General features: G+C 56.8%; 1 protein-coding gene across 1 annotated transcript in view; it reads left to right on the top strand.

Annotated features, from left to right (window-relative positions):
* CPZ (carboxypeptidase Z) overlaps positions 1-9,024 on the top strand; it is a 29,770-nt gene extending 20,746 nt beyond the window's left edge. The window contains exons 8-11 of the mRNA XM_015137990.3: positions 971-1,106; positions 3,206-3,345; positions 7,708-7,807; positions 8,533-9,024. Coding sequence (XP_014993476.3) covers positions 971-1,106; positions 3,206-3,345; positions 7,708-7,807; positions 8,533-8,888 — 732 coding nt within the window. The 3' untranslated portion in view covers positions 8,889-9,024. The remainder of the gene's footprint in view (positions 1-970; positions 1,107-3,205; positions 3,346-7,707; positions 7,808-8,532) is intronic.
* Positions 9,025-25,692: the final 16,668 nt, after the last annotated feature.

The raw sequence follows: 25,692 nt of genomic DNA, 5'->3' as shown, positions 1-25,692 counted from the left end.
TACCCATTCATTCACTCACTCTCTCATTCACTCACTTATTTACTCACTCAGTCACTCATTCCTTCACCCACTCACTCATTCACTCATTCACTCACTCACTCACTCACTCACTCACTCACTCACTCTCTCACTGGGCCCGGCCCGTCCACCCTCCAGTGTCCTCCACTCCTCCTCAGCACAGACTTGTCCTCCATGGTGGGGCCCTGATGAGCCCATGCAGGGGGAGCCCTTCGCCTGCCTGACCCACCAAGAGCCTCTGCCCAGGGTCAGCTTGGGACTTACAGATGGCCGAGAACCCCCACAAAGGAGGACCTGTGGATTCTGCCTGGGGGATGAGCACAATGTGGGGAAGCTCTGGGCCGGGAAGGGAGGCCTGTGGGGAGGGACCCAGGATCCCAGCCACACATCCAAACATGTCAGGGGTGGCAGGTCCTATGAGCTGCGTTCTATCCTTCTACCGACTGCAGTAGAAGCTGGAGGGTGGGGTGATCAGGGAGGGGCTTCCCACAGGCTGAGTCCCAGCCTCTGATGGTGCTGGTCAGCCTGGAGTTGGAGCGGGATGGGGAATGAATCTATTATTATTCTTAGAAGAAGTTCGCTTTGGAGATGAAGTGGGGGAAATACAGCCCACCCCAGCCTTCATTGCGCCAACAGCCCAGGCTTTATAAACTGTCAGGCCAACCTACACATACCCTGTGGACACCATGCTTGTGTGTAACCTCAGGAGAGAAAGGCCTCACTACCCGGCCAGGTGGGCAGAGGCTCAGCGATTACCCCAGATACCCAGGGGACCTGGCCCTGAAGTCCAGCAGTGCCAGACTGCCTGTGACCCACCTCCAGGCCTTCACATACACTGTGTCCTCTGCGGGACACCGTTCCCCTCTCCTATCTCCGATCCCCTCCCTGACCCCAGCTCGCAGGACGTCCTGCAGGGGACCCTTTCCTCATCGGAGCCAGGTCTCTTTTCCAGATGTTCAAGCTGCTGTCCAGAGCCTATGCTGACGTCCACCCCATGATGATGGACAGGTCGGAGAACAGGTGTGGAGGCAACTTCCTGAAGAGGGGGAGCATCATCAATGGGGCGGACTGGTACAGCTTCACAGGAGGTGCGACTTCTGCGGGGAGGGGCTGGGGTGGGAGTCGGGGAGTGCAGAGGCTGGATGGGGCGGGGCTGGGGAGGGTGGGGGTGTGGAGGCTGGGTGGGGTGGGGGCAGGGCCTAACTCCAAGGTCTGCTGCTGGGATCCAGTTGGAGACCCTGGAAAACAGGGCGGTGCCTCGCCTGATGGAGAGGAGGCTGGCTTGAGTTTTGGTTTCTGTCTTGATGAAAAGCTGTTGTGTGACTGCTGTGGAGGCCCCAGGCCCGCGGCTTCCGTAGTTTATTTATGAACACTTACATTTGACGGTTCTACCCATGACCAAGCCTTTTGTGACTTTTAGGGAAGTGGAGCTGCCAGATGAAACGCTGGACTTCCAGTTAAACTGGAATTCCCGAGACAGTGAGGAATTGTTTTTAGGACAATATAAGGACGTTCCAATGCATGGGATACGCTTACGAGAACCCGCATGGGGTGGACTCATACTACAATTGTATCTGTGGTTCCTCTGGAGCCTGACTTTCAGCGTGTGCATTTTTATCTGCTAAATTTGCCCTGGGGGAGGCTGCACGAGAGCAATATAATGGGCACATGCCACTGTGTGTCCTGAGGGGCACCCGCCAGACTAGGCACACACGCTCTGGGCCCTGCCTGCACCCCTCCTTGCCAGCACAACACAGATGAGAGCACTGGGCTCAGCTGAGAGAAGGACTTGCTGGAGGCCCAGGGCCACAGGTGGCAGAGCTGGGACCCATGTGGCATCCCTTCTGCCCCTTCCTCCCATGCAGGCGGGCAGAGAAGGTGGCACTTCTTGCACACTCTGAAGCCACCTTCACAGCCTGGTCTGAAAACCTTTCTCTCCTGCTCAATGATTGGCACCTGTGATCTTTCCCTGGTGCGGAGCAGCCTCTTTCCCTTCCAGAACCCAGACAGAGGGCCCTGAACCCCGGTCATAGCCCTGTGACTGGGGTCTGCAACAGACACCCAGGAGCTGAGCTGGGAGAGGCCCCTCTCTGTCCCCCTTTTTTTTTTTTTGAGATGAAGTCTCACTCTATCACCCAGGCTGGAGTGCAGTGGCGCGATCTCGGCTCACTGCAATCTCTGCCTCCTGGGTTCAAGCGATTCTCCTGCCTCAGCCTCCCGAGTAGCTGGGATTATAGGTGTGCACCACCACACCCAGCTAATTTTTGTATTTTTAGCAGAGACGGGGTTTCACCATGTTGGCCAGGATGGTCTCGATCTCCTGACCTCCTGATCATCCCGCCTCGGCCTCCCAGAGTGCTGGGATTATAAGCGTGAGCCACTGTGCGTGGCCTCTGTCCCCTCTTGCACCTGACACGGCCCTGGGAAAGCATGAGGCCAGGGACCAGAGCTAGCTGGACCACAGGGACAGTGACTGTGGCTACACTGGGATCTGGGCAGGGACTGTCAACAGCAGCTGCAGGGTCTGCGGCTCAGGAGCCTTGAACTTCGGAAGGGCTCCCTGCGACTCCCTGTGGGTGCCATCGCCCTAGGCCTGCCTTGGAGATGGTCATGGCTTCTGCTGAACAAGAAACTCCAAAAGCAGGTGGCACAGAGGGCAGAAGCGGGTGCAACCGGGGTAGGCCCAACTTGCTCTGAGGCCTTCTCGGCTGGCCAGGTGGCTAGTTGTCCACCCTAGCCCGGGCCTGTGGTCTCTCTGGGAGATGGAGCTAATAGGATCGCCCTCCTAGACTCTTGTCAGGACAGCGTCTGGGTCAATGGACATTGTCACCATGGGGCCTCCAGGCCAGCAGCTGGGATGGCAGGGGCCTGTGTGGCTGCCTCGTGCTGTGGGCTTCTCTGTTAGAAACCGATTCATCCCCGACCTCACCAGAGACAGCACGGGGGTGGGGAAGCCTGTGAACTTTGCCGCCAAGCTGCCTGGGCTCAAGATGCCTCTCTGCCCCTTCCTGTAATATCCCAGGCCTCCATCTGCACATCTGCGAAGTGGGGATCATATGGCCCACCTCACAGTTGTTCAGCCCCTCAGCCGTAGGAGGGGCATCTGTTGCCAAGCACCTGCTGCACTCACCTGCCTGCTGGGTGCTCGGCCAATGCCCCCGACCTCCCGGCTGTCTCTGTGCCACAGGCATGTCCGACTTCAACTATCTGCACACCAACTGCTTTGAGATCACAGTGGAGCTGGGCTGTGTGAAGTTCCCCCCCGAGGAGGCCCTGTACACGCTCTGGCAGCACAACAAGGAGTCACTCCTGAATTTCGTGGAGATGGTGAGTTCTGACGGTCTCCAGGCTCTGGCCCAGCTGGGGCCTGGGTGGGGTGGGTCAGATTCGGGCCCCCAGGGCGGCCCCAGCAGCTCACTGCCCCTGCATGCTCACTGCATGCTCCTCTCGCCGCCACTTGTTTGGGGTTCACTGTCCACCATGTGCAACTTGAGATGCAGCAGCCGGCGCTCCTCTGCGTGCCCTGTGGGTGCTGGGGCGGCAGTGCCATGTGTTGGAGTCCCTGTAGCAAGGGTGTCACGATCTAAAGCAGCACAGTTAAACAAGGGAGCACGGGCCTGGGCAGCCCGGTGAGGCGTCTGACCCAGCCTCGGAGGCCGGGGGGCTTCCTGGAGGCGGCCGCACGGCTTCATCTTGAAGAAGGGTAGGAGACATCAAACCACAGGACAGGGAGAGCTGGCAGCAGAGGGGAGCATACTAGAACCCCATGGGGCCTTTGAAACCCTCGAGGGCCGCTGGGGCTGTGGTAAGGACTGGAGCCGTGGGATGGGGCTGTGGTGAGGACTCGAGTGGTGGGATGGGGCTGTGGTGAGGACTGGGGCTGTGGTGAGGACTGGAGCCGTGGGATGGGGCTGTGGTGAGGACTGGAGCCGTGGGATGGGGCTGTGGTGAGGACTGGAGCCGTGGGATGGGGCTGTGGTGAGGACTGGAGCCGTGGGATGGGGCTGTGGTGAGGACTGGAGCCGTGGGATGGGGCTGTGGTGAGGACTGGAGCCGTGGGATGGGGCTGTGGTGAGGACTGGAGCCGTGGGATGGGGCTGTGGTGAGGACTGGAGCCGTGGGATGGGGCTGTGGTGAGGACTGGAGCCGTGGGATGGGGCTGTGGTGAGGACTGGAGCCGTGGGATGGGGCTGTGGTGGGGACTGGAGCCGTGGGATGGGGCTGTGGTGGGGACTGGAGTCGTGGGATGGGGCTGTGGTGAGGACTGGAGCCATGGGATGGGGCGGGCACTGCGCTCCAGGAGGCGCGGGAGTGAGGGCTCTGGGCAGTAGGGTAGCTGTGTGGCTCAGGCAGGGCTTTGGGGCCTCAGAGGGGAGGGTACAGGCAGGGAGTGGCTGGCAGAGGCTGGGGGCAGGGCACGGCGGCCTAAGGGGTGACTACTATCGTGAGGCTGAGGTCACCCAGAAGCAGGCAGGTGGGAGGTGAGTAGGGATGGCTGAGAACGTGTCTAAATGCCCCCCTCGCTGCCCCAGAGAGCCAAGGTCTCCCTAGCACTCAGTGTCAGAGCGGGGACCCTGTGCCCGTGTCTGCTCCCCTTGCAGCACAGCTCACACCGAGGGTGCTGGGGACCCCAAGAAGGACCCGGGATGTCACACGGAAGAGAGCCTGGGTTCTGAAGACACTTCTGCTATTTTTTTCCCAAGCATTTTCAAGAATCACATGAATTGCATATGAGCACAGATGCCCAGTGAGAAGCAGACCTCAGAAGGAGGGTTGAGCTGCAGCAGCAAGGAGGGGTGAGGGCACAGCACCATACAGTTGGCGCCCACCCACACAGGGCGGCCGGTTTTGACACCAGGCCGGGCGGCAGATGGGGCCATCCCATTTTGTAGATGGAGTTGAGGTTCTGGCCTGGAGTCTCTGGGCCACACACAGGCTCACGCTCCAGGCTCCCAGTGTCTGTGAGACAGCTAGAGGAGGAGACAGAGGGTCAGAGAGTCACATGGCCTGTCTGGTGTCACCCAGATCTGCTTGTTCCCAAGCCTTCTGTCCATGAGCCCCCTCCTTTCTAGAAAAATCAGGAACCTGCCTCCAAGTAAGAATTGAGCGAACTCCTTAGGGCAGCAGCCGCCGAGGAAGGAAATGAACAAAGACCCAAACAAAGTCATAATGGAACATTCTTCCATTTGAGTTTCTTTCTGATGGCTGTGCCACAGCGTTGTGCCACCTGCAGTGAGTCTCACTCTTCTATAAGCTCTCGTGCCAGGCCTGTGCACACTGCATTTTGCAGCTGTCTGGTGAACATGAGGTTGAAGGAGCCTCGAATATGGCTGGCATTGCTCCTGGATATTACACGTGAAGTCTTGGGATATGAAGATTTACAGCAAGCCTGGACCTTGGAAGGCCGGGCGGTTTGCTGGCTGGCGGAGAGCTGGGTGCGGCCTCTTGATAAGGATCAAGTCTGTCATGGCCAATTGAGGCTTTTTTCATAGTGATCCTGGCCAGGCCTCGGGTGGGAGTCTACATAACCCAGGGCTCGGGGAGGGGCGGCATGGCAGCTCTGCTTCCCCGCCAGAGAACTGCATGTGCCCCGTGTTTCGTGAAGGTGACCCTTGGGCCCAAGAGCAGGGACAGAAAAAAATCCATCCAGTGCAGGCCGATGTTGAGTGAGGGCCTCCTGTAGGACACCCTCCTGGGAGAGCTCCTGCTCTCAGGTGGGGCTGGGGGAGGCAGAAGTGAGGGCTGGCAGAGAGGAAGCCTGGGGCTGTGGGACCCTGGGGTAGGCCCCCAGTGTGGCTGGTCATCAGGGAGGGCTTCCTGGAGGAGGAGGAGTGTGATCTATGTTTTGAAGGGAGGGAAGGAATTGTCCCGGTGAGGGGCTGGTGAGGATATTCTAAGCAGAGAGGGCTCAGATGCTGTCTGGGGGTGAGGAGGATCCACGGGGCGGGGTGGCTGAGGGGCACAGTGGCTTCTCAAGCCATCCAGTTTCTCCCCATCACCTCTCACGCAGGAAAGCCTTACTTTTTATGCTCTCCCTCCGGCTAAATGCGAGTCCACGAGACATCGTTTCAGGAGTGCAATGCGATTAAGCAGTGAAGTGTGGACAAGAGCATCCAGGGTGGGGGTCACAAGCCCCAGAGGGCAGCGGGCAGTGGCCGTCACTCCCTCTCCACCGTGTCAGGAGGGCTGGGACCCCGTGATGTGCTCATCAGGATTCCATGTGCTCTGGCTTCCCCAAATTCCTGCGGCCCAGAGACAAGTGATAGCATGTGCTTGGTGGAGCTGGACTGGGTGCCCACCCCCTGTTTAAGTCACCCGCGCCACTGAGGGCTGGGCGCGAGCCTGGAACGGCAGTTAGGAGCCGCGGGGTCTGAGCTCGCCGGCGGCGTGTCAGGCGAGTTGGTTTCCTCGTGGGTCACTGTGGGGGTCAGCCACAGTGGGATTAGAGTTCACGCGCTGGTTGCTAAAATCTTAGGTCCTGCAGAAGCCAGAGCTGCTTTGGCCTCAGGAACATTTTACAGCTGAGGAAACTGAGGCACCCAGAAGCAAAGGTTTGTCTGAAGTGAGGAGTCACTGGGGCGGAGCTGGTTCTCTGGCCCAGAGAAAAACCGGCCCCTCTCAGGCTCATGTCCCTGGGCCAGGGAAGGAGGACGCTCCTGTTGCCAGGGCTGGGTCCTGACCCTGTGGGCCCAGGCCCTTTGCTTCTGTGGACTCCTCCCTCCATAGGAAGTATTTAAAATTGCACTTTTATGACTGTCGATGTAAAGATGAATATATAGGAAAACAGTCTCTCCAAACTGAAAAGTTTTGCTTTTATCCTGATTTTAAGAGGAGCAAGCTCATTTTCACAGTTTCCGGAAGCACAGCAGGGCCTGGCTGGGAGCCCTTTCCCTGGGGAACCTGTTGCTGCTGAGCCCCGCACAGGGCGTGGGCACGGGGCAGCCTTGCTGGACTGACTCCTCTCCCCACGGGCATCCTGGTCCCGCTCAGCATGACCTTCAGCATCCTTGGACCCCAAGCTGTTTTCTGCTGACTACAGCAGGGGCCCTGTGGTGTCCTGTCATTGATTGTTCTAGAAGAAATGCGGACGGGATCAGGCAGCTCTGGGAGGGGCTTCCCACGGTGAAAACGTTGGCGCTGTGGGCATGCAGGGAGCTTGTGTGCTGAGGATCAGTTCGTGCCAAGGCCAGGCGAGCGGTACCAAGGCAGGGCGTGTTATCCTCATGTATGATGAAGAAACCGCGCTGCTCTAGCCAGGGTCCAGGCACTCAGCCCTCGTCCTCTCCGACGCCCACGCTGCCTTCAGGAGCCTCAGCTCAGAGGGAACCAGTGAGTCCCGTTGTGGCTGGGAAGGCAGGGAAGGAAGGCCGATCCGTCGGAAGAGTGGCAGGAAAGGGCTCTCTGCTCAATGCCCGTTGAGATGGAGTCAGCCTGGCCTCGGGCAAGATGCAGGGTCATCCAAAAGCCCGGAACATGCTCAGGTCAATTGCCAGGGAGGAAACTGAGGCTCAGAGAGGGGAGTGACTGACTGATTAAAGATGGCAGAGCGAGGGCTGGCGGAGTGGGGCTCTGTGGGGTGGTTCCCCCGAGATACTGAGCTCTGAGGAGCATGTGGGGAAGCAGCTGACGGCCTCCATGCTCACTGGGAGAGCTCACGCCATCTCTGTGGTCTCTCCTTGGTCTCTTTAGGTGCACCGGGGCATCAAAGGTGTGGTGATGGACAAATTCGGCAAGCCCGTCAAAAACGCCCGGATCTTAGTCAAAGGCATTCGCCACGACATCACCACAGGTGAGCACGTCCCTGGCGGTTCCCTGGGGCCCACGTCTGCCAAGGGAATGCCACACAGTGGCAGCCGGCATCCTCACGCACTCACAGTGTGCCCAGCCCTTGGCAGGATGCTCCATTCCTTCCCAGGCTGGCTGGGTCGGGGAGGGTGGGCAGGAAGCAGGGTCTGCGCCTGCTGCAGGCTGCGTCTCCTTGCAGCCTTTGGTGAGGGAAGAGCTTGTCCGGCCATGGCTACTGAATGACGGGTGGATGCGTGCTCTGTATTCCTACGAAAATGCCTCCTTCTCCAAGAGTGCTGGGGAGAGCTGACTCCACCCATAAACCTATTGGTTTCGATCCCAAAGCTCATACCCCATTGACAAGCCGGGGTGTCCAGCCCCGTGCAGGCTCTGGCTGCCCTTAAAGGGATTTCACAGCTGATGAAAAATGACAGTATGCTGTGATGTGTGTTACCTGCCAGAGATGTGGTCCAGAGAAGAGCAGGACTTTTGCTAACTGTGGTTGGGTATGGGGGATGGGAGTGGTCATCGAAGGTTTCAGAGAAGAGGGGGTGCCTAAGCAGGGTTTTGAGGACAGAGAAAAGAGGTGGGAAGGACATTCCAGGCTCACACAGAGGCAAGTGCACATTTGGCGTCTGCCAACCTCTCCCTACTCACACCCATCACCCATCACCCTGCGGCTGGGTCTGCAGTCCTCCTGAGAATCATTTGTAATCTATTTGTCCATAGCCCCTGATGGCGACTACTGGAGATTGCTGCCCCCAGGTACCCACATTGTCATTGCCCAAGCCCCTGGCTACACCAAGGTCATCAAGAAAGTCATCCTCCCCGCCCGGATGAAGAGGGCTGGCCGTGTCGACTTCATTCTGCAGCCTCTGGGGGTGGGACCCAGGAACTTTCTTCACGGGCTGCGGAGGACTGGGCCCCACGACCCGCTGGGAGGTGCCAGCTCTTTGGGGGAGGCCACGGAGCCCGACCCACTCCGGGCACGCAGGCAGCCCTCGGCCGACGGGAGCAAGCCCTGGTGGTGGTCCTACTTCACGTCGCTGAGCACGCACAGGCCACGCTGGCTGCTCAAGTACTAGCCGCAGCCCCAGCACCTGCCCGGATGTGGAGACCCAGGCCCATCTCCGCGTCCCGGGCTCCTGGCTCTTGATTTTGTCTGCCACGGACATCCCACAAAGCCGCTGCCGTTTTATTAAATTGTTTATATCCACTTTCCACTGGAATGAGAGGCTGTGTGTAAGGCGCTTTCCAGGGAAGGCTGGGGACTGACCCTTGTTGCCTGAGGACAGCTGTGGCCTGGGCCCCGTGGGGCAACCCCAGGCACCTATCCTGCTGCCCACAGGTCCCGATTGCAGGCCTGAGACTCCAGCCCATCTGTGCTGGGCCAGGTGGACTAGCTGGCTTTTCTCAGACCACCAGGCCTTGAACTGACTTCAAATGGGAAACTGAGGTGGGCCAAGGGCGTGAGCCTCTGTAGGAGCTGAGCTCTGGATCCTGCAGCTGAAGCTCATGTGTCCTGGAGTGCAGAGGAGAAGCGGGGGCGCTGAATGGGAGGATGGGGGTGGGCAGCAGGTGACCCCAAGGTAGGGTCAAGACCTCGAGGGCAGGAGAGCTGACCAGAGCCTGGGGCCTCATGGCATGGTGGAGGGGACCACACTCAGGCTCACAGGCTTCCAGGGGGGCCTGGCTCCATGGGGGTGGATATTCCTGGGTCCTCCCTCATCCCGATCATGCTACTTGGGTCCAGGGACCCTCTCCTGTCCCCTCTCTCACCATCCAGAAAGTCTGTCAGCCCCAGGATCTTCCAGGAAGGGGTCCCATAGCCTGAACAGAGAATGCGGCAGAGAAGGTGCCTGAGCCGGTCAGGGCTGCGTCAAAAAGCAGCAGAGACCTGGCGCTTCAACAGCACAAGTGTGTCCTCCCGCAGCCCTGGGGGCTGACGTCAGAGCCCTGTCGGCAGGGCAGGCTCCTGGCGCCACTCCCCGGCTCGTTGGCGGTCATCCTTCACCCCTCTTCCCATCATCGTCCCACTACGTGTGTCTCTGTCCACATTTCCTCTTCTTATACTGGGCTAGGGCCTAATATAAGACCCTAGTGACCCTCATTTTAATTTAGTTACCTTTACAAAGATGCTACCTCCAAATAAGATCACACTGAGGACGTGGGGTTAGGACTTCAGCAGATGAATTTTGTGGGAGGGACATGGTTCAGCCCCTAGGAGAGGGTAACATCTGCCACGCAATGGCTCCTCACGTGCTCCCGGCTGTGCCCATCAGCTATCCTAGTTCCAGAGCTCCAGGCCCGGGCAGGCCCCTCCGTGGAAATGGGCATCTACTCTGAGCAGTGCCTCGACCTCAACTGAATGACAGCATGGTCCCCGCCAGCACCCTCAGCCTCATTCCATTGCCTCCTGGCAGCTATGCCCTGACACGAAGGCCTCAGGGTTCCCAGCTGAAGCCTGGAGGAGCAGGCACACCCCTGGCGCTGGGCGGTGTGCTCTGAGGGGAAGGCACGGGGAGGGCTCAGGCAGCCTACAGCCCTCAAGTCTTGCACTGGCACAGCAGAGCTTGGTTTGCTGAGCAAGGCACGGGTAATGATCTGGAGTGTTTGGGGAACATCTCACAGCCTCCCGAGCCCCTGCACCCTACATTCACCCATGCGCCTAGTGACTTGAAGGTCTACATTTATTTGGTTCCACTGCATACAGGGCACCATGCAGGGGTCCTCTGAAACCCCAGGAGGCCTATGGAGCAGACCTCTGCTTCCTGCTTTGCTGACATGGGTGTGGAGACAGCGGGCACGAGTTGCCCAGGACTCAGGGTGTGCAGGTGGCCGTTCAGTCTCAGTGCCCCCGTGGGGCACCGGCACGAGGCCTTCCCTGCACTTCATTCTGTCCCACCCATTCACATTGTCTAGGGAAAAGCCTAATCAGTGGGTGTGTGGGGTGGGAGGACTCATTCCAGAGCCCAGTTCATGTCAGGGGCCAAGGACCAGGTCCCCATCATAGAAACTGGGATGAGGAGTTGGTCAGGGAGCCTTGGGGAAGGCTGTGCAGGAGGGCCGTGGCAAGAGTGGGAGCTGGGGAGGGGGAGACGAGGAGATGGCGTTCTCTCCACACACCACCCCAGATCCAGCCAGTGGGGACCGTTCGGCACTTCCATGTCCTTTTTTGTTTGTTTTGAGACAGAGTCTCACTCTATCGCCCAGGCTGGAGTGCAGTGGCACGATCTAGGTTCACTGCAACCTCCACCTCCTGAGTTCAAGTGATTCTCGTGCCTCAGCCTCCCAAGTAGCTGGGATTACCGGTGCCTGCCACTACGCCGGCTGATTTTTGTATTTTTTTAAGTACAAATGGGGTTTCAACATGTTGGCTAGGCTGGTCTTGAACCCCTGACCTCAGGCGATCCACCCACCTCGGCCTCCCAAAATGCTGGGATTACAGGAGTGAGCCACCACGCCTGGCTCTGTGTCCTGTTGCTAGAATCTGCGCAGTCCGTAGTGACATCCTTGCCTCTGGCAGGACGCCCTGGCAGGGCCCTGCTGCCCCCTCTCACTTTCCGCAGTCCCCTGGTTTCCAGTGTGAAAGCTGTCAGAATCAAAATGGAGACACTGTGTTAAAAAACAAAGCAAACCAGAACCCCAACCAATAAAGCTGGGAACAACCCTGATGGTATTCCCCATGAATCGATCACAGAAGACGGCAAACAGCACACTCGTGAGCAAAGTCCATGACAACCTCACACCAAAAACACTTCTGCGAGGACACCTGCCCAGCCTCAGACTGTTACCACCCGTGTTATCGATTCCTGTGGCAAGGATAATTATCCCAAAACAATGATGTGATTCTCCCCACTTTCCCATGAAAGCCTCTGTGCTTGTACCTCCCTGAATACGCACAGCAGACTCCAGCATACGTATTTCCACTGCAGTGCCCGACTCCTGAGCGAACCTCATTTTCATTTGGAGAGCCTCTCTGGCAGTGGTTCGGGTGGACGCTAGTGTGGATGCGGCATCGGGAAAACGGAGCCGTACACCAGGGCTGCCTATTGCTCTAGGCGTGCTCACCGCTTCCAGGCCTGTCCGTGGACAGAGCTAGATATCCAATTGTTTTTAAAGGGAAAACACATAAGGCCGGGAGTGGTGGCTCATGCCTGTAATCCCAGCACTTTGGGAGGCTGAGGCCGGTGGATCACCTGAGGTCAGGAGTTCAAGACCAGCCCGGCCAACATGGTGAAACCCCGTCTCTACTAAAAATGCAAAAAAAAAAAAAAAAAAAAAAAGAAAAAAGAAAAAAAGAAAAAAAAATTAGCTAGGCATGGTGGCAGGCTAATTTGGAGGCTGAGGCAGAAGAATTGCTTGAACCCGGGAGGCAGGGGTTGCAGTGAGCTGAGATTGTGCCATTGGACCACAGCCTGGGCAACAGAGCAAGACTCCATCTCAAAAACAGAAACAAAAATAAAAAACACAGAGGGTTCATGTTGCTACTTCCAATTCCAAACCAGAATGACCTTCTCCTGTGTAGAGAATTCCAGATTCAGGGCAAAGCAGGGGAGGGACAGAGTAGAAAGTCACACAACTGTGCCTGCTTTATCCGAAGCACACAGGATAGTCACACAGCCCAGGGCCAGCCCGTACCCACAGTGCAATCACTGCAAACAGCTCCAGTTGTTTCTTCAAGTTCCTTTCGTTCTGGGATATAACCCACTAGGGCTACATATAAGCTCTGATGATTGACTTTTAATATTCCTAGCAGCTGAGAAGACCAAGGTGCCATGGAGAGCCACAGCCCCTCCAGAAACCACGCCTGGCCAGGAGGCCATGTGTCTAGAGCTGAGACCCCGAGGAGTGGGTCCCCAGGGGACTGGTCTCAGGGAGAGGTGCTGCCTCTTAAAACACAACAATGGACAGACAGGTGATACGTTCAACAGTAGCATGAACAATTTCTGGAACTAGAAATCATTATTTGTAAAAGAAAAACCCATTTATGAGTTGAATCAGAGGAGCGACTCCTGTCTCTGAGTTCTAAATTCATGTTGGGGAGGAACAAATGGAGGAATTACCTGACTGAAATATAAAGCAAAAATACCGCCTTGAGGAAGTTATGAGGGAAAAGAGATTTTGAGAACAGATCCAGTAGCCCCATATGCAAATAACAGGGAAATAAAATCTAATAGAAAAAAGACCTGGCACGATGGCTCACGCCTGTAATCCCTACACTTTGGGAGGCCGAGGCAGGCAGATCACTTGAGGTCAGGAGTTCGAGACCAGCCTGGCTAATATGGAGAAACTCCATCTCTACTAAAAAAATACAAAAAATTAGCTGGGTGTGGTGGCAGGCACCTGTAATCCCAGCTATACTCAGGATGCTGAGGCAGGAGAATTGCTTGAACCCAGTAGGCAGAGGTTGCAGTGAGCCGAGATTGTGCCACTGCACTCCACCCTGGGTGACAGAGCGAGACCCTGTCTCCAAAATAAATAAACAAACAAATAAAAGAAGACCGATGGATGTTTACAAAGCGTTCAGAGGAAAGGGCTCTGCCCTGACACTCTATACCCCAGCATGAATACCACTACTAACAATAAATGATATAATAATAGCTGATACCCTTGGACTGTTTTCCCTATCCAGGCACAACTTAAATGTTGTCTGAACTTGTTCAACTTGTTTCCTCTCCTTAAGGAGAGACACATTAGAATTATCCCCATCTCACAGGCACGGACAGGTCAAGTGACTTGTGCACCATCACACAGCCAGGGTTAGAAACCAGAAAACCTGCCTTTGGGCTGGGACTGTGTTCTCTGTCACTCTCTCACTGCCTCTTCAGATAGAATTCGTGGGTCACAGAGAAAGAAAGCCATGTCCAGATTGGCAAGGATAAAGGCAAGGCGACCCCCGGACCCTCCTCTGAGCAGACAAGCATGGACTTAGCACAGGGCCAGCAGGAGGAAGAGGAAGCAGGGGCTGCCCAGCTCCCTGAGAGATTCAAGGCCACGTGAGAGCCCCGGGAAAGTGAGGTTTGAATGTGGAATGAGGAGCATGCGATCGAGAGGCATCCCACGGCCGACCTCCCGGGCCTGGGGGTGTAAGTGGCCGGAAGCCCCCGGGGGGCTCTGGCATGATGGGGGAGAAGGGACTCCCAGTTGCTGGTGGAGGTGGTGTTTGGGTTCCTGTCCTGCAGGACTGGGAGTCTGACGCTGAGGATGGAAGGGAACAGCGCCGCCTGGTGGCACGGGAGCGCCGGGACCACGCCGGGACCCTGAGCAGGGGAGAGCCCTCGGGGTAAACCAGGAGAGAAGCCTGAGCCCGCTGCAAACCCAGGGAACTGCAAAAAGACCATCCCACTGGGCTGAAAACACGTTGCACGCGTTTTAAAGAAGCGTGATTATGGGCCAGTGATAAACAAGGCTTCAAATAAAGTGGTGCCGGCCGGGTGCGGTGGTTCACGCCTGTAATCCCAGCACTCTGGGAGGCCGAGGCTGGTGGATCACGAGGTCAGGAGTTCGAGACCAGCCTGGTCAGCTTGGAGAACCCATGTCTCTACCAAAAATACAAAAATTAGCTGGGCGTGGTGGTGCCTGTAATCCCAACTACTTGGGAGGCTGAGGCAGGAGAATTGCTTGAACCCGGGAGGCAGAGGTTGCAGTGAGCCGAGATCATGCCACTGCACTCCACCTTGGCAACAGAGCGAGACTCTGTCAAAAAAAAAAAAAAAAAAAAAAAGTGCCAAGCAGCCACAGGCCGGACAGCAAGGCACGCTTTAGTACAGAGGAGGCGAGGTGAAGAGCAAAGCATGAAGTGGGAAAGACATTGTGAATAAGTAGTGAGTAAGATAAAAAATAAATCTGTATTATACATGAATCAATTCAGCAGCTAACTCTATAAAAGCCAAGTTATTTAGAAATATAAGAACTTAATAAAAGCAGGATCCCAGATGGTCCCATGCTAGGTACCATCTTCAGAATCAGACCAATTTAATAGATGACAAATAAATAAATTATATTTTAGAGAATTGAGCCACATAACCAGTAAACTTGATTTAATAAATGTGTAAAACATCCCCTGCTTCACATAGAGATTATACAGTTTGTCAAAGACCCATTGATCATTTATAAACATTGATGATGTTTGTAGTTGCACAGAAAACCATAAGAAAGTTGAAAAGGTCGATTTTTTTTTTCTAGTTGTATTCTAGAAAAATTAGAAATAATAAATTTTTGCTCCTCTCCCCCCAGAAACTCTCAGTATATGGAAAGTAAGTGCTCTCCGAGTACCTAGGCTTCATCATGCTGCTGGTCCACAATCTCAGGGGGTGCCCTCCTCCACATGGTCCCAACTGGCTTACTGTCACACCTGTATCCCAGCAGACAGACATGGAGGGCGCCATCACTTCTGCTCATACCCTATTGGCCAGACATAGTCACATGGCCACAGCTGACTCAGGGGATGCTGGGAGATGCACCTTTTATCCTGGGTGAATGTGGACCCAGTAAACACCAAGGGTGTTGTCACTACAGGGAGAGGGGAGAGGAGATTTGGGAAAGGAATCACTCTGTATGACATTCTTGGAATTAAAAGAGAATGAAAGCTGGAATTAGAAACTATTCTGACAGCCACGAAAAGGGAAGCTCCTCAGTGAGAAACAAGAAAGCCTTAAATACATTCGGTATTGAAGAAGAAAGACTGTAAGAAAGGAATCGATCTATCACTTTAAGAAAGTATTAGAGGCAGGGAGCGGTGGCTCACGCCTGTAATCTTAGCACTTGGAGAGGCTGAGGTAGGCGGATCACTTGAGGTCAGGAGTTTGAGACCAGCCTGGCCAACATGGTGAAACCCCATCTCTACCAAAAATACAAAAATTAGCTGGGCGTGATGGCGGGTGCCTGTAATCCCAGCTACTTGGGAGGCTGGGACACGAGAATCTCTTGAACCCCGGAGGTGGAGGTTGCAGTGAGCCAAGATCATGCCACTGTACTCCAGCCTGGGCAACAAAGCGAGACTCAGTCTCAAAAAAAAAAAAAAAAAGAGAAAGTATTAGAAAAAGAGATGAAAATGACAAAACAAATAGAAAGCAAACGGCAAACGAAAATGGTAGAAAATACTCAGAAGCCCCTGAATTGGTTCTTTAAAGACACAACAAAACAGACACATCTGTCATGAACCTGATTAAGAAATAAAGAAAGCAAAAGAGACACAATGAAAACCAAGAAAAGAGTTGTGACTAAAACATGGGAAGAGATTTAAAATATATTTTTTAAAAAACTTCATAGAACTCTTTATATAACTCTTCACTAAAGTTGAACACCAAGAAAAAAAGAGACGACTTCCTAGAAAAATATGAATTAAATATGTAACATATACTAAAATATAAATAGAAGTGGGTAAAATTGACCTAAGATGAAGTAGATGATGTGAACAGCTCGTGTACCATAGAAGAGGTGAGAATGTGGCCGCCCGGGCTGGGGTGTGTGTGACTGTGATGGGGACGCAGTTTTTAGGGGGATGACGAAAAAGTTCTGAAGTTAGAGAGTGGTGAAGGTTGTACAAATGTAAAATACAAAAACCCAAAGAATAGCACTTTAAAATGGTGAATACTAAGTTACGTGAATTTTATCTCAATTTATAAAAAGGAGTCAGGGAGAAGGCTCTGTGAAGAGACCAGGACAGAGTCTCCAGAGAGGAGGAAGTGAAACCAGGCAACAGTGTTGGTGGGAGTGTTTAGGGCGAGGGGATTTGAGAGAGCACGCGTGTGGGGTCTGGTGTGCACCCAGGGCTTCCCATCGTCCCCATCACCGGGTGCTCGGCTTGGCTCACGGGTGCTTGGCTTGCCTTGTCTGAGGTCCCTGCTGACCTGTAAGGCTGTGCGGGAGGGAGCAGCGAGCCGTGTCCTTCTGACCCCCTCTGCATCCAGGTCCGAGCAGAGAGCTGGCCACCCTGATGCTCACTGGGCAGAGAAGAGACGACGAATGAAATGAATGAATAAATGAACAAGCAACAGGATGAAAACTGGAAATGGGCCGTTGACGTTGCTGGTGTGGATGTCACAGAGACTTGTCAAAGGCGTCTCTGGGGCATGGTGGAGGGTGGACTGAGCCATCTGCGAGGGAAACAGGGTACCGGCCCTCACTGGGGTGTGGGGGAGGCCAAGGGAGGGTGCTTATCTTCTGGAAGGGGGGTCAAAACGATTCTAAATCACGCGTGCTGTCAGCCCGAAGTCTGAGTTGGGAAAGGGAGGTGGGGGGTGGGGGTAAGGGGGTGGGAAGGGGTGGGCCTCAGCGCCTGCAGGGGCTCCGGGCCATGGGGGCTGGAGCAGCAGAAAGGAAGGTGAAATGGGTGTGGTGACTGGAGGCTGGAAGTGGAGACCCTGGCCACCTCCTGGCCTCTGTTTTCTCTGAGCAGCAAGAAAATAGCTGTTCTCAGAGAGTGAGGGGAGATGGGAGAGTGAGGGAGGTGGTGGGAGAGTGAGGGAGGTGGTGGGAGAGTGAGGGAGGTGGTGGGAGAGTGAGGGAGGTGGTGGGCGAGTGAGGGAGGTGGTGGGAGAGTGAGGGAGGTGGTGGGCGAGTGAGGGGAGATGGGAGAGTGAGGGAGGTGGTGGGAGAGTGAGGGAGGTGGTGGGAGAGTGAGGGAGGTGGGAGAGTGAGGGAGGTGGGAGAGTGAGGGGAGGTGGGAGAGTGAGGGAGGTGGTGGGAGAGTGAGGGGAGGTGGGAGAGTGAGGGAGGTGGTGGGAGAGTGAGGGAGGTGGTGGGAGAGTGAGGGGAGATGGGAGAGTGAGGGAGGTGGTGGGAGAGTGAGGGAGGTGGTGGGAGAGTGAGGGAGGTGGGAGAGTGAGGGAGGTGGGAGAGTGAGGGGAGGTGGGAGAGTGAGGGAGGTGGTGGGAGAGTGAGGGGAGGTGGGAGAGTGAGGGAGGTGGTGGGAGAGTGAGGGAGGTGGTGGGAGAGTGAGGGAGGTGGGAGAGTGAGGGAGGTGGTGGGAGAGTGAGGGAGGTGGTGGGAGAGTGAGGGGAGGTGGTGGGAGAGTGAGGGAGGTGGTGGGAGAGTGAGGGAGGTGGTGGGAGAGTGAGGGAGGTGGTGGGAGAGTGAGGGAGGTGGTGGGAGAGTGAGGGAGGTGGTGGGAGAGTGAGGGAGGTGGTGGGAGAGTGAGGGAGGTGGTGGGAGAGTGAGGGAGGTGGTGGGAGAGTGAGGGAGGTGGGAGAGTGAGGGGAGGTGGTGGGAGAGTGAGGGAGGTGGTGGGAGAGTGAGGGAGGTGGTGGGAGAGTGAGGGAGGTGGTGGGAGAGTGAGGGAGGTGGTGGGAGAGTGAGGGAGGTGGTGGGAGAGTGAGGGAGGTGGTGGGAGAGTGAGGGGAGGTGGTGGGGGAGTGAGGGGAGATGGGAGAGTGAGGGAGGTGGTGGGAGAGTGAGGGAGGTGGTGGGTGAGTGAGGGAGGTGGTGGGAGAGTGAGGGAGGTGGTGGGAGAGTGAGGGAGGTGGTGGGAGAGTGAGGGAGGTGGTGGGAGAGTGAGGGAGGTGGTGGGCGAGTGAGGGAGGTGGTGGGCGAGTGAGGGGAGATGGGAGAGTGAGGGAGGTGGTGGGAGAGTGAGGGAGGTGGTGGGAGAGTGAGGGAGGTGGTGGGAGAGTGAGGGAGGTGGTGGGCGAGTGAGGGAGGTGGTGGGCGAGTGAGGGGAGATGGGAGAGTGAGGGAGGTGGTGGGAGAGTGAGGGAGGTGGTGGGTGAGTGAGGGAGGTGGTGGGAGAGTGAGGGAGGTGGTGGGAGAGTGAGGGAGGTGGTGGGAGAGTGAGGGAGGTGGTGGGAGAGTGAGGGAGGTGGTGGGAGAGTGAGGGGAGGTGGTGGGCGAGTAAGGGAGGTGGTGGGCGAGTGAGGGGAGATGGGAGAGTGAGGGAGGTGGTGGGAGAGTGAGGGAGGTGGTGGGAGAGTGAGGGAGGTGGTGGGAGAGTGAGGGAGGTGGTGGGAGAGTGAGGGAGGTGGTGGGAGAGTGAGGGAGGTGGTGGGAGAGTGAGGGGAGATGGGAGAGTGAGGGAGGTGGTGGGCGAGTGAGGGAGGTGGTGGGAGAGTGAGGGAGTTGATGGGAGAGTGAGTGGAGGTGGGAGAATGAGAGGAGGTGGGAGAGTGAGGGGAGGTGGGAGAGTGGGGGTCGGGGGAACTACCCCTGGATATGGGCAGCAGCTGAACAAGACCTGGGGGCCTTGCAGGGCCAGAGGCTTCACTGAGTGCCATCTCAGGCCCCTCCAGCCCCCCGCCCCAGCGCGGGCTTGGCACTCTCGAGACGCCTGGAGTCTTGATTTTGAAGCGGTCTTGAAGGGCACCTAGAGAAACCTTCACCCAGCTTGATATCCTCTCTGGCGTCTCAGGCAGGGAGCCTCTCTAACCACCCTTGCCAGCTGCCTTCACCTAGACGCACCTCCACCCAGCTGGATGTCCTCTCCAGAGTCCCGGGGGCCGCTCTCACCACCCTTCCCAATTGCCTTCACCTAGATGCACCTGCACCCAGTTGAATGCCCTCTCCAGAGACCCGGGGGCCGCTCTCACCACCCTTCCCAGCTGTCTTCACCTAGACGCACCTGCACCCAGTTGGATGTCCTCTCCAGAGTCCCGGGGGGTGGGAGGGAGCTCTCTAACCACCTTTGCCAGCTGCCTTCACCCAGATGCACCTGCACACAGCCCGATGCCCTCTCCAGCGTCCCTGGGGGCCACTCTCACCACCCTTGCCGGCTGCCTTCAGGGATGGGGTGAAATGGGGTGATCAGCCCCTTGGGAAGCTGTTGCTACTGGATTTTTCTCGTTGTGAAAAAGCACTTCCTTACATGGAACCCATTTCTTCTTTGAACCGTCCACGGAATGTGGCCCTCGGCAGCTGCACTGGCCACATCCTCTCTCTTCCCTGTGACAATGTTTTGACCTCTGGGCATATCCTGTGGCCTTACAACTTTCCTCTCTGCTAAATGTCCCGTTCTCTTCTCCCAGGTGGACAGGGCACAGGGAGCAGACAGAAGCCATGTAGGGCCGGGTCCCGTGTTCCACCAAGCATGACACCATAAAACACTCACGAATGATCGGGGCCAGGCCCCGTGTTCCGCCAGGCATGACACCAAAAAGCACTCGCAAATGATTTTATGAGAGTCGTTTTTTCTCTTCCATTTTCGTATACAAATCTAATCTTTGGAGAACCCTCTCCCTTCTAACTCACATATTATGGGCTTTCATCAATAATAATATACGATCAATTACCCAAATGTAATTGATTAGTCGAGGGAACTGTATTTCCCCTCTTAGTTTGTGTCTGACTGGTTATAAAGCACAGCCATTGCTGTGGGTGGTGGCCCTGCCCTTTGGCCGTGGGCTATCTTTACCTTTTAGCTGAGATTCAATTTATATGCAATTTACTAACGTTAGCTTAAGAAAAATCCAAAAGGGCATTTTGCAGCCCAGCCCCGCAGAGGACACCAGCCCGGCTTTGCTAAGTGGCCTGCGAGGCGGGCCCGCGGCTGAAATGGCCTTTTGCACTGGCTCTCAGCTTCGTTCATCTTTATTTGACCACGCAGATAATTTTTTTGTCATCAGAAAGTTGAGTTCCACAAATCCAATATCCCCCAATTCAATAAAGAGAATCAGAGCCTGTTTTGACCAGTCTGAAACAAACCCGTGGTGTTTTACCAGCATGGCAGCGATGCCCAGATGGTGCCCAGCACAGCAACACAGGGAACTGCAGGCCCCAGCCCAGGACACCGTGGCCTCCCACGTGCAGGGGAGAGTGGGGGATCCCAGCACCTGGGCTTGTGCCTCTCTCCACCGCTGACCTGCCTGCAGCTGTGAAGTTCCGAGTTCCCGCCTGGTGACATGGTTGGCTCAGGACGGGCGGGATCGTGGGAGTGCTGGGCCTGTGCCGGGAAGCTGGAGCTCAGCCTGTGCGGTGACACTACCCGCACCTCTTTGGCTTCGTGGGAGAAAGGTGGGTGGCAGGCCCGACACTGGGGGTCAGGAGGTGTCTGCAGGTTGGCCATGTCTGCAACCGGGTTGAGACTCCTGAAGAAACAGAGTAGAAAGAGGGGCTCCTTTGAAGCCCCGTGTCCCTCAAGGCCCTGTGCAGACGCTCCCCGTCCACGTTAGCTTCACCATGGCCCTGGCAAGGATTAATTTCTCCTTCCCACCAATCCCACAGAATGAAGCTGATACCTCTCGTTAAGTCCACTTATGTGCTGGGGGCGCAGGGTACCCCCAACACTGGCCTACTCCTCTCCTCTCTCCCTGGAGGGGAACATCCACTTCCAGGGCTAAAATCACCGTCGAGTTCTCCTGCTGCAAAGGCTTCTTCACCCGCACGCCGCTGTCAGCTGGACCCGCGGTCTCCCAGGCCGTTGCTGTGGGTTTGCTACCTTCTCCTGGGCCACCCACCGCTGCCCGCCCAGACCAGGAGCTCTCTGAAGGCCTTTCTGGAACAAAGAGAGAAATAACATACACTCATGTGTGTGCACTTGTACACACACACACCCTCCAAGCTCCCTGAGTAAGGACTGCTTCTTGTTGTCCCCGAGGCACCCTCAGCATTTAGTACTGGGCACTCAGTGGCCCAATCATTTCCAAATTACTGAATCAACTCTTGAGTACTTACCATAGCCAGTTACCGTAAGATGAGGTAAGATAACCCATGTGAAGTGCTTAGCGGGAGGACTGGCTCTGTGGAGTCCCCCACCCAGCAGTTTCTGAAAATGTTCTCAGGAGGTGAGTTGTACAGGTGACCCTCCTCCATAAGCCTTCCCTCCACGGGCTTCCTGCAGAGTCCCCTCCGAGAAGCTGGTTCCCCACCCTCCCTGGAGACAGAATCAGAAAAACCACACCTACGTTGCAAAGCACACTTCTAAGCACTTGCCTCAAGAAAGCCCCCCTCAACCCTGTAGACAGAAAGAGGGGGAATGGTGAGCTCCTATTTGCAGACGCTGAGATGGTGTCACAGCTACCACATTGCTTCAGCTAGAGGCGGCGGTGCACCCAGGGCGAGGGCCCCGCCTGGGCTGCAGACGCCTCCACCACAGCCCTCTGCAGTCTCTGGTGTGATGGACTTAACATCTGTATCTCTCCCAAGCCCCAGCGTGACGGAGACCAGGCCTCCGCAGGTGAGCAGGTTTAGATGAGGTCGTGAGGGTGGGGTCCTCCTGACGGGAGATCTGCCTGTCTAGAAGACATGAGCGCTCTCGCGCTCTCTCTCTCTCTCTCTCTCTCTCTCTCTCTCTCTCTCTCTCTCTCCCCCCACAGGTACGAAGAAAGGCCACCCAAGGCCTTAGGGAGAAGGCAGCTATCTGTGCTCCAGGAGGAGGCCTCACCAGGAACAGAACGCGGCCGGAACCTTGATGTTGGACTTTGCGGTTTCCAGAACCGAGAGGAATAACTGTCTGTCGCTTAACCTTCCAGTCTGTGGCATTTTGCAGTGGCAGCCCTGAGCTAAGAGACCTGGATTCCTGAGGGTGACAGAGCAAGGTGACCCCCGGGGGGTGGCCTCGCACCACCGGCCACACGGAAGGTACCTGCGCTGGAGTTTTCTGCGCTGAACCTGGCCCGTAAGGCGCAGGCAGGGCCGAGGGCATCTGATATCCCACTGCAGGTGCCACCTGGAGGACCTGGGACGGGCGGTGGTAAATCCCAGCCTGACCGAGTGCTGACCCCGATGAATGGCAGCGGCGTCCACCCTGGCTCTGCAGGGGCAGCCTCCGTGCAGCTGAAGGCGTCCTGAGCGGCCGCCTGACCCCTGGCCTCACCCCCAACAGGGCGGCAGCCGGCTTGTGAACAGGAGTGTTTTGGTCCTAGCTCCCGAAGCCTGCCGCGGAAGCCCTGTGCCCTGCCCGGCCCTCGTTCCTCAGGGCCTCAGGCTGGAGTGGCAGGGAGGGTGGGCGAGGCTCCTGCCTGGCTGGGTGCTGGCACTGTCAGAATCATGGAGTTTTCCAAGCTGGAAAATGGAGACTTAGCAACAAGGCCTTGCAAAGCGGTTTTCCAAGCCTCAGGCCTGTATCGGATTCTTGTGGCCACTGTCACAAAGCCCCACTCACCAGGGCCTAAAACAGCAGAGACGGCGCCATCCCAGGTCAGGGGGCTGGCAGCGCCACATCAGGCAGGGCCAGGCTCCCTCCCATGACTCCAGGGGAGGCTCCTGGTGGCCCCCTGGCCTCCTCCTCCTGAGTCAGTCTGTGTGTCCCCATCTCCTCTCCCAGTTCCACTGGATCAGGGCCCACCTTGTTCCAGCAGGACCTGCTCTGAACTGATGACACCTGCAATGACCCTACTTCCAGAGAAGGCCGCATTCCCGGGCACTGTGGCTTAGGACTTTAACATCTTTTGCAGGGGACATAAATCAGGAGCCTCTCTGGGACAGCACCCCCGGAGCTCCCGGAACAGGCGCTGCTGGGCCTCTCCCCTCGTGCCTGCTTTTGTCCCCAGGGTTACTGGTGCTTCCTCCTAGTTCTCGCTGGGACATGGCTGAGGAAAATATCCCTAGCAGGGAATGGCGCAGATGATGGCTTCCCACCCCTGACCCTGATCCATGCTGACTCTGCACCAAGGGCTGGGCGTTCCTTGTCAGCCACCTGAACTCCAAGAAAGAGGTGGGTTTCTGAGGACCCCAGCACACCGGAGCGGACGCTCCCGGAGAAGCAGCCGTGTGCATCATGGGCAAGGCCGCGTGCAGTGCCAGCGTGGCACTGCGGCTCATGGAGTTCTGTTGAGTGGGAGATTGGAGGATAGAAGAGGAAGAGGCTCTGGGCTTCGGGCTCCCAGGTTCTCCTCAGACTCTGGGGTGTGAATTCAGCTCCACTGTCTCCTGGGGCAGGTACTCAAATACTCTGCCTCTGCGTACTCATCCAGAACGTGGGACGATGATGTGACCATCCTTCCGGGCTGCTATGCGGACTGAGAGGTAAGGCTGGTGCAGCCCCCCTGCCTTCAACCATGGTGGGGAGGATGAGGGGCAGCTCCCCTCTGTGTGTGTGGGTGTGGGGACATGGGGACAATCAGCCACTGTGCAGCACGAATCACCATCAACAGGATACCTCTGGATATCCCGGTGCTGGAGAGAGGCAGAGGGGAGTGCCTTCATCGTGCTGGGATGGGAGCTGCCCGGGTGGAGATGGTGGGAGGCCTTGGAGATCCCCGGTCCTTCCTGCCCCTCATGTCACGGGAGGGGAATCTGAAGCCTAGGCTTGGAGACGCACCACAGTGGCACAGCCTGTTGGTGACTGGTTGGGTACTGTGCCCAGTGCATCTTCTGGGATCAACACCAGCCTCCAGGCAGGCCCCTGAGACGGTGGCTCCCACTGTGATGTGGTGTGTTGGGGAGGGGTGTGGTGTGGCTGGCAGGGTGGTGCTGTGTGCCCGGGGCAGCTCCTGGGCTGCAGTGTCCCCCTTCCACACTGGTGACAGCCATCCTCGGGCAGGGTGCCAGCGAGAGCCGTTGGGCGCAGACGTCGGAGTGGAATTTTGTGGTACGAGCCCTGACTCTGCCTGGCCGCGTGGCGTGGCCGGTGCTCCTCTGCACGGCAGCACCTTGTCTGCAGCGAAAGAGGCAAAATCGCACGTCCCCTCCTGGCAGAGACCACGGGAGGCAGGGCCGGCGCTCACTGAGCCTCAGAAAAGGCAGTCCACGTCGTTGATGAGGATGGTTGGACCCTGCTGTGGGTTGGGTTGTGGTGTCCTCAAAAAGATATACTGAAGTCCAGCCCCAGGTACTGTGACTTTATTTGGAACAGGGGGCCACGGCAGATGTAATGAAGTTACAATGAGGTCACCTGGGATTTAGGGTGGGCCCTAACCAGTGACTGGTGTCATTATGGGAAGAGGATAGGAGACGCACAGATGCCGGGACAAGGTGGCAGCTGAGGCCGAGGCTGGAGGGAAGGCGACAAGCTGAGGGGCGTTAAGGCTGACCAGCAATGCCGGGACCTGTGAGATGCCGGGGAGGACCCGGAGTGTGGTCCTGCCAGCACTTTGATTTCGGACTCTGGCCTCCAGGCAGGACTGTGTGAAAATAAATGTCTGCCATTGAGGGCACCCCATTGGTGGGGCTTCCTCCAGCAGCCGTGAGAGACACACACAGGCCCTACCAGGCCACGGCTGGGTCTCTGCGTTTTTGCCGAGGTGGCCGTTTGAGGAGAGATGAACTTGGGAGTGGTTCTCCAGGAGCTACACGGCATTCTGTCTCTTCCCCCCGGGGGGTGGTCATTTTATGAGAGAAGTGGAGGAAAAAAAATCCCTTCCGACGCTCTAAGCCCGGGCCAGAGTGCCTGGGGCTCAATGGGGCAGGCATAATTTGTTTGCTTTGCAATTCTCTCCCCTCAGTGGAGACAAATTGATTTATACGTGGAAATGGGCCGTGGCTGGGAGGCGGGGGGGGGGGCTTGTGAGAGGACAAGGTTTGCCAGGTTTCAGGAAGGGCTGGTCCTTGCCGGCGGGCCACGGCCCACCCACTGCTGGTGAGAATGTGCCTGGGTGAGCCCCCTCCAGGACCCAGAACCCTAAAACTGCTCAGAGAGTTTGCTGTGGGCCCACGTTGTGCCGAGCCTCTCCCCACGAGTCTGTGGATGCGGCTGCTGGCCCTGTGTTTACGGAACATCTCCCTCACACAGAGGGACCCTGGCGGCGCCAACGAGGCAGGGAAAACATGGGAACGGCGGGCCTGCCCTGGGCTGTGGCCTCCTGAGACATCAGACGCTGAGGGAAGTGTTCAAAGGCTGTATGACGACAGCCGCCATACAGGAAGGCCGGGGCATTGTTTAGCAAATAACAATTTAAAATTCATCTTCTTCTTCTTATTATTATGTCACCCAGACTGCAGTTCAGTGGCGCGATCTCCGCTCACTGCAACCTCCACCTCCCAGGCTCAAGCAGTTCTCCCCACTCAGCCTCCCGAGTT

The sequence above is a fragment of the Macaca mulatta genome, chromosome 5 (genome assembly GCF_049350105.2).
Source record: "Macaca mulatta isolate MMU2019108-1 chromosome 5, T2T-MMU8v2.0, whole genome shotgun sequence".
Lineage (NCBI taxonomy): Eukaryota > Metazoa > Chordata > Mammalia > Primates > Cercopithecidae > Macaca > Macaca mulatta.
This window is presented reverse-complemented; position numbering and strand designations above follow the sequence as displayed.